Source organism: Taeniopygia guttata, chromosome 3 (assembly GCF_048771995.1).
Source record: "Taeniopygia guttata chromosome 3, bTaeGut7.mat, whole genome shotgun sequence".
Taxonomy (NCBI): Eukaryota; Metazoa; Chordata; class Aves; order Passeriformes; family Estrildidae; genus Taeniopygia; species Taeniopygia guttata.
Window position 1 is genome coordinate 22,652,377 of NC_133027.1, and position 12,251 is coordinate 22,664,627.

The 12,251-nt window shown below is 38.6% G+C and overlaps 1 protein-coding gene across 5 annotated transcripts in view; it reads left to right on the forward strand.

The window, feature by feature from the left end:
* The window catches only part of MYOM2 (myomesin 2), a 73,390-nt gene extending 69,531 nt beyond the window's left edge, over positions 1-3,859 (forward strand). For 4 of the 5 annotated variants that reach the window (XM_072926432.1, XM_072926433.1, XM_072926434.1 and 1 more), the window contains 2 exons: positions 779-834; positions 2,736-3,167. In XM_072926432.1, the coding sequence (XP_072782533.1) occupies positions 779-834; positions 2,736-3,062 (383 nt within the window). In that variant the 3' untranslated portion in view covers positions 3,063-3,167. Of the gene's footprint in view, positions 1-778; positions 835-2,735 lie in introns of all 5 variants that reach the window. The other variant, XM_030267322.4, reaches the window with a different exon arrangement.
* Positions 3,860-12,251: the final 8,392 nt, after the last annotated feature.

Sequence of the window (12,251 nt, forward strand, 5' to 3'; positions counted from 1 at the left end):
GTTCTTTTTAAAGCATTCATCATGATATGCTTCCATAACTTACTGAGTTCTGTGACTACAGAAATCCTCTGTTAGCACAAAATATTGCAATAACAATAGTAATTTGTGGATTTCATTGTCTTTAATTGCAATGGAAATGCGCTAAACATGTCACATATTTTGCAAGCCTCCACTGTATCTTCTGGTGTCTGCAGAGATTTGGTGAAGTGTGAATTGTGTGTCATAAAAAGAGGTGTTGAGTTTGAAAGCTGCTGAGAATACTGAATACTGGGATCTGTCTATTAAGTAAAAAATTGCCAGCTGCTGTCTATTCTGCACTGCGTGCTGAGACAGACTGTGGGGAAGCTCATTACAGTTAGGGACTGTAGGAGTACTGGAAATGATATCAGTTCCCTGGTGATGACATGATGCTTCTGTCCACAAAGTCCATGGCAGAAGAAATTTTTCCTTAGGTTTTGGATACCACCAAGATGCTAAAATCACCCTGCTTACTTTGCTCTGGGCCCAAAATATAAACTGTTAAGCTCAGCAGTACTTTCTAGGTTGTTATGCATATCCGTTTAGAATGCTGTGGCACAATCTCAGCCAAAGAAATCTAAAAGGACTATACAACACTTCAAACACCTCCCAAAATATCACAAAAATTGTATTTTTAAAAAAAGATTTAAGAAAAGGCAAAAAAAAAAAAGCTGTGATTCATGACTCCAAAATCATTAAGAAATTAGTAATTTTGAGGTCTAAACTTCATACGGTCACCATATTTTTCTTTAACTCCTAGATCGTGGTAAAGTCATTGGTGGTTTGCCTGATGTCGTCACTATAATGGATGGGAAGGTAAGGACAGCTTCTGTCATGCTGAGCAGTGAGAGGTTTGCTTTGATGTCAAAAGGTGAGGGAATGAAAATGGTTTCATAGAAACTGAAAGCAGAAGGAGGATAATTTTATTTTTAGTTCACAACTATAATTTCATAAGTAGAACAGACCCAAATTATATAAAATGACTGTTGAATATAACTGCTAAGTTTTTAATATTAACTTATTAAGACTTGATTAATTATTATAATTTAATTATTAATGTCTTTTAAATGACATCACATTTGAAAGCAATAGCAATTAAAAGTTGCCATGTTAAAAAAAGGACAGAAAGAATAAAATGCATACTAAGAGACACAAGTTATTTTCCCAAAATTTTATTCTTGTGTTTACATCACCATTCCTTTAAATATCTTACAGTTAGTCTAGGTCCTATATGATATTAGTTAACTTTGCCTCCTACACAATATCACTTCAAGAATACCCACAGACTCAGCTTGCCACTAGATTGCACCCATAGTATGTAAATCTGCCTTCAGCATTCTGACTTCGGGTGCATGAATTGTGCAAGACCACTTGGATTTGTGGCCACATGCTGCTTTTGGTCACTGAAAATTTCTTCCTGTTTTAGTTTTACTCTGAGTTATATCACACCTATTCAGTCATCATCAATCAAGAAAAACATTCCTCAAAAACATGCGTGGGTGAACACAGATGGACTTTCTCAGCTCCCTCTGGATCAGGATTTGGTGAAACCTGAAGGGGAATGTGGAGGGAAAATAATGAAGAATTCTGGTTGAAATTGTCGGTTTGGGGTTGTTTATGCTAGGGGTTTTCTTTGTTTTATTTTTTCCTGTTTTCTTTTTCCTTTTTTTTCCTAACACAATGCTGCATATGTTAAATTCTTAAGGTGATTTTATCTAGGGCCAAATTTTGTGCACAGTGAGTTTTCAGCAAAGGTAAAAAAGGTACAGACTAAGCAATGCAACTTCTCAGATATTTTTTTCATTTTTTCTGTAATCACTATACCTAAATACATGAAGCTTATGCACACACACTTAGAGCGTGGTCAAAATGGAGTTCGGCATTACATCTATAAAAATTTGTAAGAATGCTCATGAAAATTTTACAAGCTCCTTAAATCTCAGTTCAGCCCTTGAGAAATGCTAAGCTGCCAGGATGGTCCATTACATGATGTCGGCTATTTTCTGAATGTGCCTCACATGCATGAATCACATGGCCAGATTGGACAGGACTGTGAGCAACCTTGTCTAGAGGAAGGTGTCCCTGCCTGTGGAAGATGTCCATCCCCATGGCAGGGGGATAGCAAGCAGATGATCTTTACTGTGCCTTCTAAGCCAAACCATTCTATGATTTTGAGAACACTCTACCAGTATTTGTATATTATTTATTCTCCATAAAATATTTCCACTTTTTCAGGCAGACACACCTGGAATCGATGTCCAGTGATTCATGTTATGTATTCTATTTTTAAGTGATTTTTTTTTAATAATCTCAAGCAATAACCTCAGGAGGCCTTGGTCAGGAAAGATTTGCTCAGTTCTCCTCCCTGCTGTGTACAGGGAGGCTTCAAGGATGTTTTTAAAACTATCATTGCCTGAACCTCATGTCAGACTAATGGGTTGTCAGGAGTCTCCTGCAGGCAGGACTGCAATGACAGTCCAACTTACTGTCTGCAGACACTGCAGCCCTGAGGCTATTGCTGTCTTACAGTTAACTGGTGAGATGGTGGAAATTCTGAATCAAGGGAAAAAGAAATATTAGGGACTCTACTTTTCCGTCTTCAGGAACATGATACCATGTCTTTGTTTAATTAGCTAAGAATAAAAAATGCCTAAAAACAATACAGAGGTTAAACAAATCTTACTGATCTCAAAATCACTTCTGTTTATCTCCCTCAGACACTGAATCTGACCTGTACTGTATTTGGAAATCCTGACCCTGAAGTGGTTTGGTTCAAGAATGACAAGGCCTTTGAAATTGATGAGCACTATGCATTTTCACTGGAACAAGGGAAATATGCCAGTTTAACCATCAAGGGGGTGACTTCAGAAGATTCAGGCAAATACAGCATCCATGTCAAGAACAAGTATGGTGGGGAAACAGTGGATGTCACTATAAGTGTGTACAGACATGGTGAAAAAATGCCTGAAATTAAGCCTGGTCAACTTGCTAAACCCAAGCCAATACCACCATCAGAAGAAGTCCTCAAACCTGAGGGCAAATGAAGATTCTGTAACAAGTGGAGCTTCACCCTATGTTTGACAAATAGAATAGAATACCTGTGCTGTATTTGAGCTATTGTCACACAAAATTAATTTTTAATGTCCAAAGGGAAGCTGAGTTTTTAAGTTTGCTTAAAGAGGTAGCTGTGCTGTGGTGCTGTACACATCTGCAACAATCTCATTTTGAATGCATATAATAGAGTAGTACTTGCAAACAGTGAAAAGACAAATTCCTGCCAGGGGTTCCCACATGAGATGGCAAGTTTCAAAAACATACAAACTTACAGTAAATTTTCATTTTCATGTTTTTCAATCCTCTGAAAACAACAACAACAACAACAACAACAAAAAAAAAAAACAATCCCAAACTCCAAGCAATCCAACAAGCCTCTGAGAACAAATGTCCCATCAGTAAAGGTGGTGAACTGCAGTTAGATATTTAGAGATGGTCCTTTTGGTTTTGAAGCCCTTGGTCCTGTAAGTTTAGTGAATAGTCTTGCTTTAGTAGTGATACTCTTGTTCTATCAATAGTGTGACAAATGACATTGTTCTGTCAATACTGTGACATTTTACAAATGTTCACTCTTTACTCACGGAACCATAGGCTGGCTGTATTTTGTTTTTCCTGCTTTGTGCTAATAAAACTTTAAAAGTCACCTTCGCTACTCACTACTCTAAATCACTCCTAACTAGTTCTATTTACTCTTCATTGTTTAATTATTGCTTATTGCACAATTTCACAGCTGGTAGCATGCAGTCTATCGACTTTCAATAAAGAATGCAAATTATGGTTAATCACAGTCACTGGATGGCACTTGCAATATTAATTTTATTTTTTACAATACAGGTCAAGCTTAAACCGGCACAAGAAGATATGTATACAATTCAGTCACTTAAGATAATTATGTATTTGATTCTCCTCTCAGTGAAAAGAACAAGGGAACTTTTCCATGGGTGAAGTGATGTTCTTCTAGGCAAAATTTTCAATACATTCTTATTATGAAACATTCAAATAGGATGAGCATCAGTTGCGCACATATCTCTCATACAATACATAACTGAGTGTTTGCAGTGATGGCTTTTTTGGATCAGGTTCCCTGTTCAATAAAAAAACACCTATATACCTAGGAGAAATTTTGCTCATTGCTATGCAGCTTCCAGCCAAGAGTTCTAATGGTAACACTTGCAATACACATTGAAGGCAGCCCTCCTCTCTTGTGACTTCTTCCAGTTTCTAGGATAAATGAGATTAAAAGGGAGCGTTGTGGGAGATGGGAGCTTGGATGAGGGGTCACACGAAGAAATGGCACTGCAAAATCTTTACTGAAGAAACTGGATGAAAGATTGGCTCAAGTGTTCAGACTAGAAATTTGTGTTTGAGGTCACTGCTGAAAGCTGATGCTGAGTCTTTCATGCTGAGTTTCAGCTTCTGAGCCTAAGTGTGGGAAATATAGAAAGAATTGTTCTGACTTCTCTCCCCCCTCCCCTGCCTGCCTATAGCAGACAAACTGAAAAAAAAACCCAGGAAAATGGACAGTTTTGGAGCAAATTTAATTTCAGGGTTTCCTTTTTTTCTTTTTTCAAATTGTATTTCAGTGATATAAACGTTTCATTGTTTTGTCTGGAACCCAATTCACTTGAACCACAATGTTTTTTGTTTTGGAGAAAGTTGAAAAGTAGATGAAATGAGAAACCCACTTACAATCTGTCAGATGCAGTAGGCTGGAGCACACATCTGGGAGACAAAAAAGTAGCAATCCCCTCCTTCCTCCTTCCCAACCATGGATATTTGAACCAGTATTTTTGACTATCGAGGGTAGTACACTAATGCTGAATTTGGTTTGTATTTGGAAGTGCTGCCTCTATTTATGTTTTTGTTTGTTTGTTTGTTTGTCTTTTACTTTACCTGTCTGGGTAAACAGACTGAAAAAGAGACTAGACCTAGGCATCCTGCTTCTCACACGGGCTTTTAAATGCTAGATTTGAGAGGTTCTCTCCCTTTCTTGAATTTTTTCATAATTTTCAGTAGCCAAGGAGGGATTGAGGGCATGGCAGTGTAAACTAGTTAGGAACTTGATGGTTTGAACAAGTAATGATAAGAATAGATTCACTGTAGTTTCAAATTCTCCAAAGACTGCAAACCTCCTTTGCAGCTCATTGATATCTCTAAGTAGTCATGATGCAAAACAACAGGCCAGCTCTGGAAGGGAAATAGCCTTTGATCACACTTTATTAAAAGATGATTTGATTTTAAATAAAAACATTTTGAAATATATTTGTACCCAGAGCAAATGAATAGTGAGTTTAATATTTAAGTACAGTATAAACAGCTAGGAATTATACTAAATGGTGATAAAAAATACTTTTTTGGGGGTGAAAACTTGTGGTTAGGTACCCACATTCTGCCTCTGGTCATTGAATGAAAGTGTCCAAGATGTTCGATGACTGAAGAACATGGTACTAACACGAAGTAGCTAAGTTAGGAGATTTTAAGACACAAAGAAAAGTAAGGATTTACCATTTGAGTATTTGTCAAATAATAAAATATATTTTTTATAGGAATACATCATCTCAAGAACTTCAGTGTCTCAATAAAATAAACCCTATTTTCTTCTTTTTTATTCTAATTTCCTATTAAAGGTATTTAAGATTTTCAAAATCTTATTATGGCAGGCTCACAAAACATCAGAGCCAGTCTCTGTAGCATACAAAGTGAGTATCAGCAGGAATTTAATATTATTCTTATCTCCTACACAGTACACAGGTTAATTTTAGCTGACACTATCAAATTACTGCATGTTATGGCAGCTTTTCAGAGGTATCCTTGGGCACAGCAGACAAGGTTAGTCTCTTCTCTGCTGTACCTTTTGCTTGCCTTCTTAGTTAAAGAAGTTTCACTTATTTCCTTCCAGGCAAACAGAAATAATTTATTATGACAGCTAATCCTCTGCTGAAGTACAGAAATTATCATTCACAGGAACATTGTATTCTAAAGGCTAAGGACTTCCTAGAAACTCTTTCACACATTTCAGTGTTCAGTGTACATTTGGTTCCTTTGTACGCAGTTAAAAATCTTGTTATCAGTTCCAGGAAATGAATTTGTTCTACTCTGTTTAAAAGGGACTATCTTTTCAGAGGCTATGTGCACCTGGTTGCCAGGAGGGGCAATACTATTGGATAGATATCAGAGAGACAAAAATGATGCTCTGGTAATCTATTCAGATGAAGTACATGGTGAGGCATATTAGCATTTGCACATGCCCTCCACAGACCTGGTGTTAGCATTAGTTTAATTAATAAACATTTGAAGGGGCAAAACAAGAAGGTGAGATTTGCTCGAGAAGGTCAGATGCCAAATTAACCTATTCACACTGTGGTCAAGGGAGATGGACTCATTTATACTGCATGTGAATCTATTATTTTTAGAAAGCCAGGAGCCCAATACAGTGAACTAGCTGTTTCTGTTACCTTTAAGAAGAAATGTTTCTATTAGAATGATTTTGTGTCGCACTGGTGAGTTTTATGTTGTCTGAGTTCCATGTTGTGCTTTTCTGGGCAATGCTAGCATGAAATGGAGCATCGCTGCCTTGTCATTCCAGGCAGATAAGATGTCAGCCAGTCGTGCTGATGGGCCAAAGCCGTAGCTGTGCCTGTCATGTTGGCATTCTGCTGCAAGGCTGGCAAGGCTGCCTTTTCTCCAAGCACCTGCTTACTTTGAGGCTGCTTTGATATGTTACTGTTTATTTGCTGGAAAACAGGTTTTATGAAAAATCCTCCTAAGGCCAGCTTACAGGTGCTTTTTATAAGGAGATGATTTTTTTTATGACAGCATTTGCCTCTAGTATAAGTCTTACCTCAGCCCATAAGGCTCACTTGCATCCCACAGCTCAAAAACTTGTACACACTTCATTAATCTGCTCTTGTACGGAGACAGAGGTTCAGTGATAATAGCACCTTAAGTGATGTTAAGGAACAGACAATTTTTAAAGGCAACTTTGCAATATAATAAAGCACTTTATTATAGTTTTTTTTTTTTCTGGGAATAAAGCTAAGAATAAAACCTCTAGATGGCAGCAGAAGAACAAGAAAGAAATAAGTACATCTTAAAAAGTTCCGCCAGCTATATAGCATATCCATCATTTTGATGCAAAAACATCACTTAGGCAATGGGAGATTATTAAAAGCATTATACTTATGCCAGTGACAAGGACAGGTCCAGCAAACAACTGTTTCCTGGAAATAGCAGGTGATTTTGCAGGCAATAACACTGCCTCTTAATCTTTGCGTGAGGTTAAGCATGCCTTGTAAAATATTGCACGACTCATTTTAGATCAAATTTTCTCCTTAGGATATGAAAACCCCAGAGTATCAACCATATTTATGAAGGAAGATTTGAGTTTGAGCTCTGAATGCAAGCCTCTCAGACTTAGCATCTTCCACAGGTTTCCAAAACACTGTTTCAAATACTGTAAGGCCCATGCCCTACAATTTTTATTCAGTCTTTACTGAGGGATTATTCAATTTAAAATTAACGTGAGATGTGTGAGCAAGGAGCACAGTTCTGGCTCTCAGCATTGTCTCTGCAAGATTCAGTGATGTCAAGACCTGTAAGAAACTACCACTAGCCTTCTACATTAAAATTTAATTCCTCATTGGAATGTGTCTGTAACTCAGTAGTAGCTTTGTCCTCAGGTAGCTCAAGGCTTATCAGACTGCTGTATTTTAAAAATAGTGCACTTGTCTTCATGTCATTTTTTTTTTTTTTGTGAGCATTTCAACTTCCTATGGGTTCAGTAAAGGACTGTTAACTTGCAATAAACATGCGCCATTTTTTAGGTTAATGTAACTTCATTTTATGCTATTGTTTCTCCTCTGTTACATTCATATGGTACAGCTGACATCTGATAGGAAAAAGAGACTTAGACACTCTACTACAGTTAGAAGCGATATGGTTAATAGCTGCAGCTGAAGCCTTTCCCATGGTATTCTAGATTATCCAGCAAGGTTAGCCAGTGCAGATTTCACCAGGCACCATCGCATCCCAAGAGTGAATCTGCCCTCCACCCTGCTGAGGGCCTCTGTGGGAAGCCATTATCCATCCAATGACATTGGTGCACACAGCATGGAGAAGAGAGGCAGATGGAAAGAACTACAGCTTCTGTTAAAAACTGAGCCAGTTTTTAACAGAAGCTCTTTACCATTTTAAATCACAATACAAATGGTGATCAAAATTTTAGTCTGCTGGCTTGGTGACCTCCACTGGACAATTTTGAATAAAGAAGTGCACTAAAAGCCAATCCAACAATTGTAAATCAACCCAAAGCCAGCCCTCCTGATTGCAAGGTAGTATGTGAAAAAGAACCCCTTATAGTCATGTGCCACTTTAGCTGCCTGGGGAAAAAAATCCTTCCACATATGAAAATGGCAATCAACCTCCTGCATGGTGCTTAATGGGAGGTAAAACACAAGACAACTCCCTGGCTGGGAGTTATGAGGCCACATGCAGATGTCTCCATCTGAGCTAATCACTGAAACTCCTGTCTTGGAAATGGAGAGAAACAAGTACCACTAGGGCACAAGTCATGTCATTCTAAAGCAGGTCTCTCAAATAAGTGAGAAGAATCATATATTCTTTCCACTGTCTGTAAAGGGAGTTTTGTATAAACTGCTTGGATGGGAGACATCGCATTGGCTGGTGTTTGAAGTCAGGTGGGATAAATTCTGCACCATCTTTCTCTAATTTATGTCTTTAGTTGAAGAATCTATTCAGAGAATTCTTTCTTAATGCCAGATATTTTTTCTGTGTTTTTACAGGCTGTCTTCCTCTACTAAACTCTTGTAATTTGTGATATCCATCTAGTTTCAAAGTCTCTGTTGTTTTCTATCAGTCACTTGGTCCCAACTCAGCTGATTCTCATCACTTGGCCTTTATGAAGACATTGCATTATGTCTTCAAGTCTTTTAAATATATAAGTCTTCATCCCACTTTTTGATTGTCTGTGATGCTGCTGTTAGTGTAGGAATTGTTTCTGTCTTTGCTCCTCTCAGTGCCATCTATCTGTGGCAACTTCTCTACCAATGGATGCCATAAGCCTTTCATGGTCTGTTTGTGTCCATTAGCTAAGCCCATAAGATGTGCCTTGTGCAGTTTCTCTGTTGTGCTGGCAAAGCACACCCTCTGGCTGGAGAAGCACCATTCTGTGGTTCTGATAAGTCCAAGATCTTCTGCCCAAGGCAGCTCAGTAACTGGCAAAAGCTCTGAATACTCCTGCTTCTGGGCTAGAATCTGTCTGCTTTAGCCTTCTGTTTGCTGAGTTCCGGTTGTCTTTCTGTTCAGCTCTGTTACTCTCTAGGTTTTGTAATTTATTGGTATGATTTGTTGTCCTCTGTCATTTGATCCTGCTTTAATGGCAGAATATGTCCCAAGAAATAAAAGAGCACAAGGCTTACTTTTCTATTCCCTACACCAACACCCTGTACATACCACATTTACCTCTTCTAGTGCCCACCACAAACTTCAATGTCATCTGGAGACAGTGCTTACCCACCCTAACTTCAGATCAAGAGCTGTTTAGGAGTGTGGGAGCTGACCTGCACCAAAACTTTGCTAAGGTCAGTCCAAACAAATAAAAGTGCTAGCTAATTAAGTTCAGTGCTGATGCCTTAGCACTGGTTAATTTTCTCAGAAGTTGTTGCTGAGGTGTCCAAGCACCAGTAGCCACATGAAATGTGTATGTGATAGCATCAAGACTTAGTGACTTATTAGTAAGTAAATAACTGGGGCTACATGGCCTACTGCTCTAATAACCACTTTTCAGTGAGCAAGCCTGTCCTAATGAAAGTGGAATGTTTGATTCAGCAGCTCGTGAATCTTGTACTGTTGGTAGGTGAACCCAGCATTTCTAGATGTTGACCCTTTCCTGTCGGTGATACCTTATTACCATTCACCTAATGACAATCATTCACCTTTCAACTAATTTTTGGGTAGTTTAAGGGATAATGTGTTATGATTAATTGGCACATTTATACTTGAACTCATCTGTAAGATAACAGAACTTAGCAGGCTTAAACCTTAAACTTCCTAATTTTCTTGGCTTTTGGATAGACCTCCAGGTCACGTACAGTAAATACCTGTGGCAGCTTTGGCTGTTAAAGGTTATGTTCTGACCTTTCAGGAACAGGTTGGGCTCTTGTATGATCTTTTTGCTTATCTTGGTGCATATCCCCTGCTGCTGCAGCCTGGCATTTATGACTCGTCAATGGGATTCCAATTTTTCTCTTTTCCTCTAAGCATGACATGCAAACCTGTTTCACTTTGTCATGAGGTTTTAAATCTACTTTTGTGTTCTCTTTAAACACAATAATGTTTTACATGCATAGCTCTCCTATTAGAAAGGCAGTTAAATTCCTATGAATATTATTTTTTCAGGCTTACTCTTATGAAGTAAGTCTGCGTCCCGTCCTTTTGTGACTGCCTGAAGTGTCCTGCCACAAATCAGAGAATATCTCTTGCAGACCTCTCCGTCTTCTACATCATTACGTGTCATGGTTTAGCACCAACAGGCAGCTGAGCACCATGGAGCTGTTTGCTCACTTCCCCCAGCTCTTCACCCTGGTGGGGAGAATGGGAAAGAAAATGCAAACTTTGGGGGTTGAGAGCATTACAATTTAATAATTAAAAATAACAAATACCACTACTACTAATAATAATTGTAGTGGAAAAGGGTGAGAGAGAGGGGAATAAAATCCAAGAGACACAAGTGGTGCCCAGTACAATTACTCACCACATGCTGACCAATGTCCAGACTATTACTGGGCAACAATCAGCAACCCCCAGCCAACTGCCTCCAGTTTATTGCCTGAGCATGACATTCTCTGGTGTGGAATATCCCTTTGTCCAGTTCAGGTTAGCTTTCCTAGCTACACTCCCTCCCAGCTTCTTGCACACCTGCTTGCTGGCAGAGCATGAGACACTGAAAAGTCCTTTATTTAGAGTAAGTACTATGAACAACTAAAACATCAGTGGGTTACCAAGATCATTCTCACACTAAACCCAAAACACAGAACTTTACAAGCTATTAAGAAGAAAATTAACTTTATCCCAGCTGTAATCAGGACATCAAATCACCTGTATTGTAACCCATTTAATTAGCTATGATTTCCCTTTTCAGAAACTTATCCTTACCTCAGAGTAATGAAGATTCAGGAACATCACTTTCCAAGCTCTGCACAATACATTCTGATGGGGTCTGAACAGGCCTCATGTCCATTTGATAACAAAATGTATGACTATTTAATTCCAAAAAACATAGCCAGTAATTCCCCTTCCATCAGAACACATCTCATTGGGCCTGACAGGCTTTAATTGAAAATGCCATGGGCTAATGACTTTACAGTAGCTGTGCTCCCAAGTCTCCTCCTGAGGCCTCAGACTGTAATTAAAGATGCTCCACAGGCATTTCAGGATTGGCAGCTTGCTTATATCTGTCTTTATTCTTTCAGATATCTTGTATTTTGGATGATAAAGAGACAAGGATATTCTGAGTGGCCAAAGGGACCTTTGTCTTTAGTCTGAACAGTTAAACAAGTTGAGCCTCTAATGGGCAACCCATCCAGAAAAATGCAGCCAAGACTCGTAGTGCTTTTCCCTTTCAGGAATGAAACTGGGAATAATACCAGCATGCATTGCCCAGAGATTGGGCTAACCTTTGGAGGATTGCTTATCCTTCTTACAGGAGCCATCATTTGCAGCATAAGCTGAATCTGGTTCACATGGTAACAAGCTTGACCCACAGTGTGGAGACACGGACATAATATTGACAGCCTAAATGAGCCTTCTTTGAGCTCTCCCTTTTTAGCAGCATGGCTACATGATGGTGATCTTGCCTGGAGTTGGGAAACCTCTCAAGGTTGTGACAGAGAGAGCTTTTACCAGTGACTGATCTTTAGTAGCAACCAATATTGTGCATAAACTTGCAATATAGTAACTTTGATTTGAGTTGCTAACTTAGATTTTTGTCATGTGAACTCTGGTAAATTTTGAATCAGAGTTCAAATGAATTCTGGTAAATTTTGAATCAGAGTTCAAATGATTGTACTCTACAGTGAAAAAGTGAACTTTGTCATGGAACTTTGTTACACTACAGCTTTACAGCATCATATTAAAACTGCTTTTCCTAATACCTGTGACAG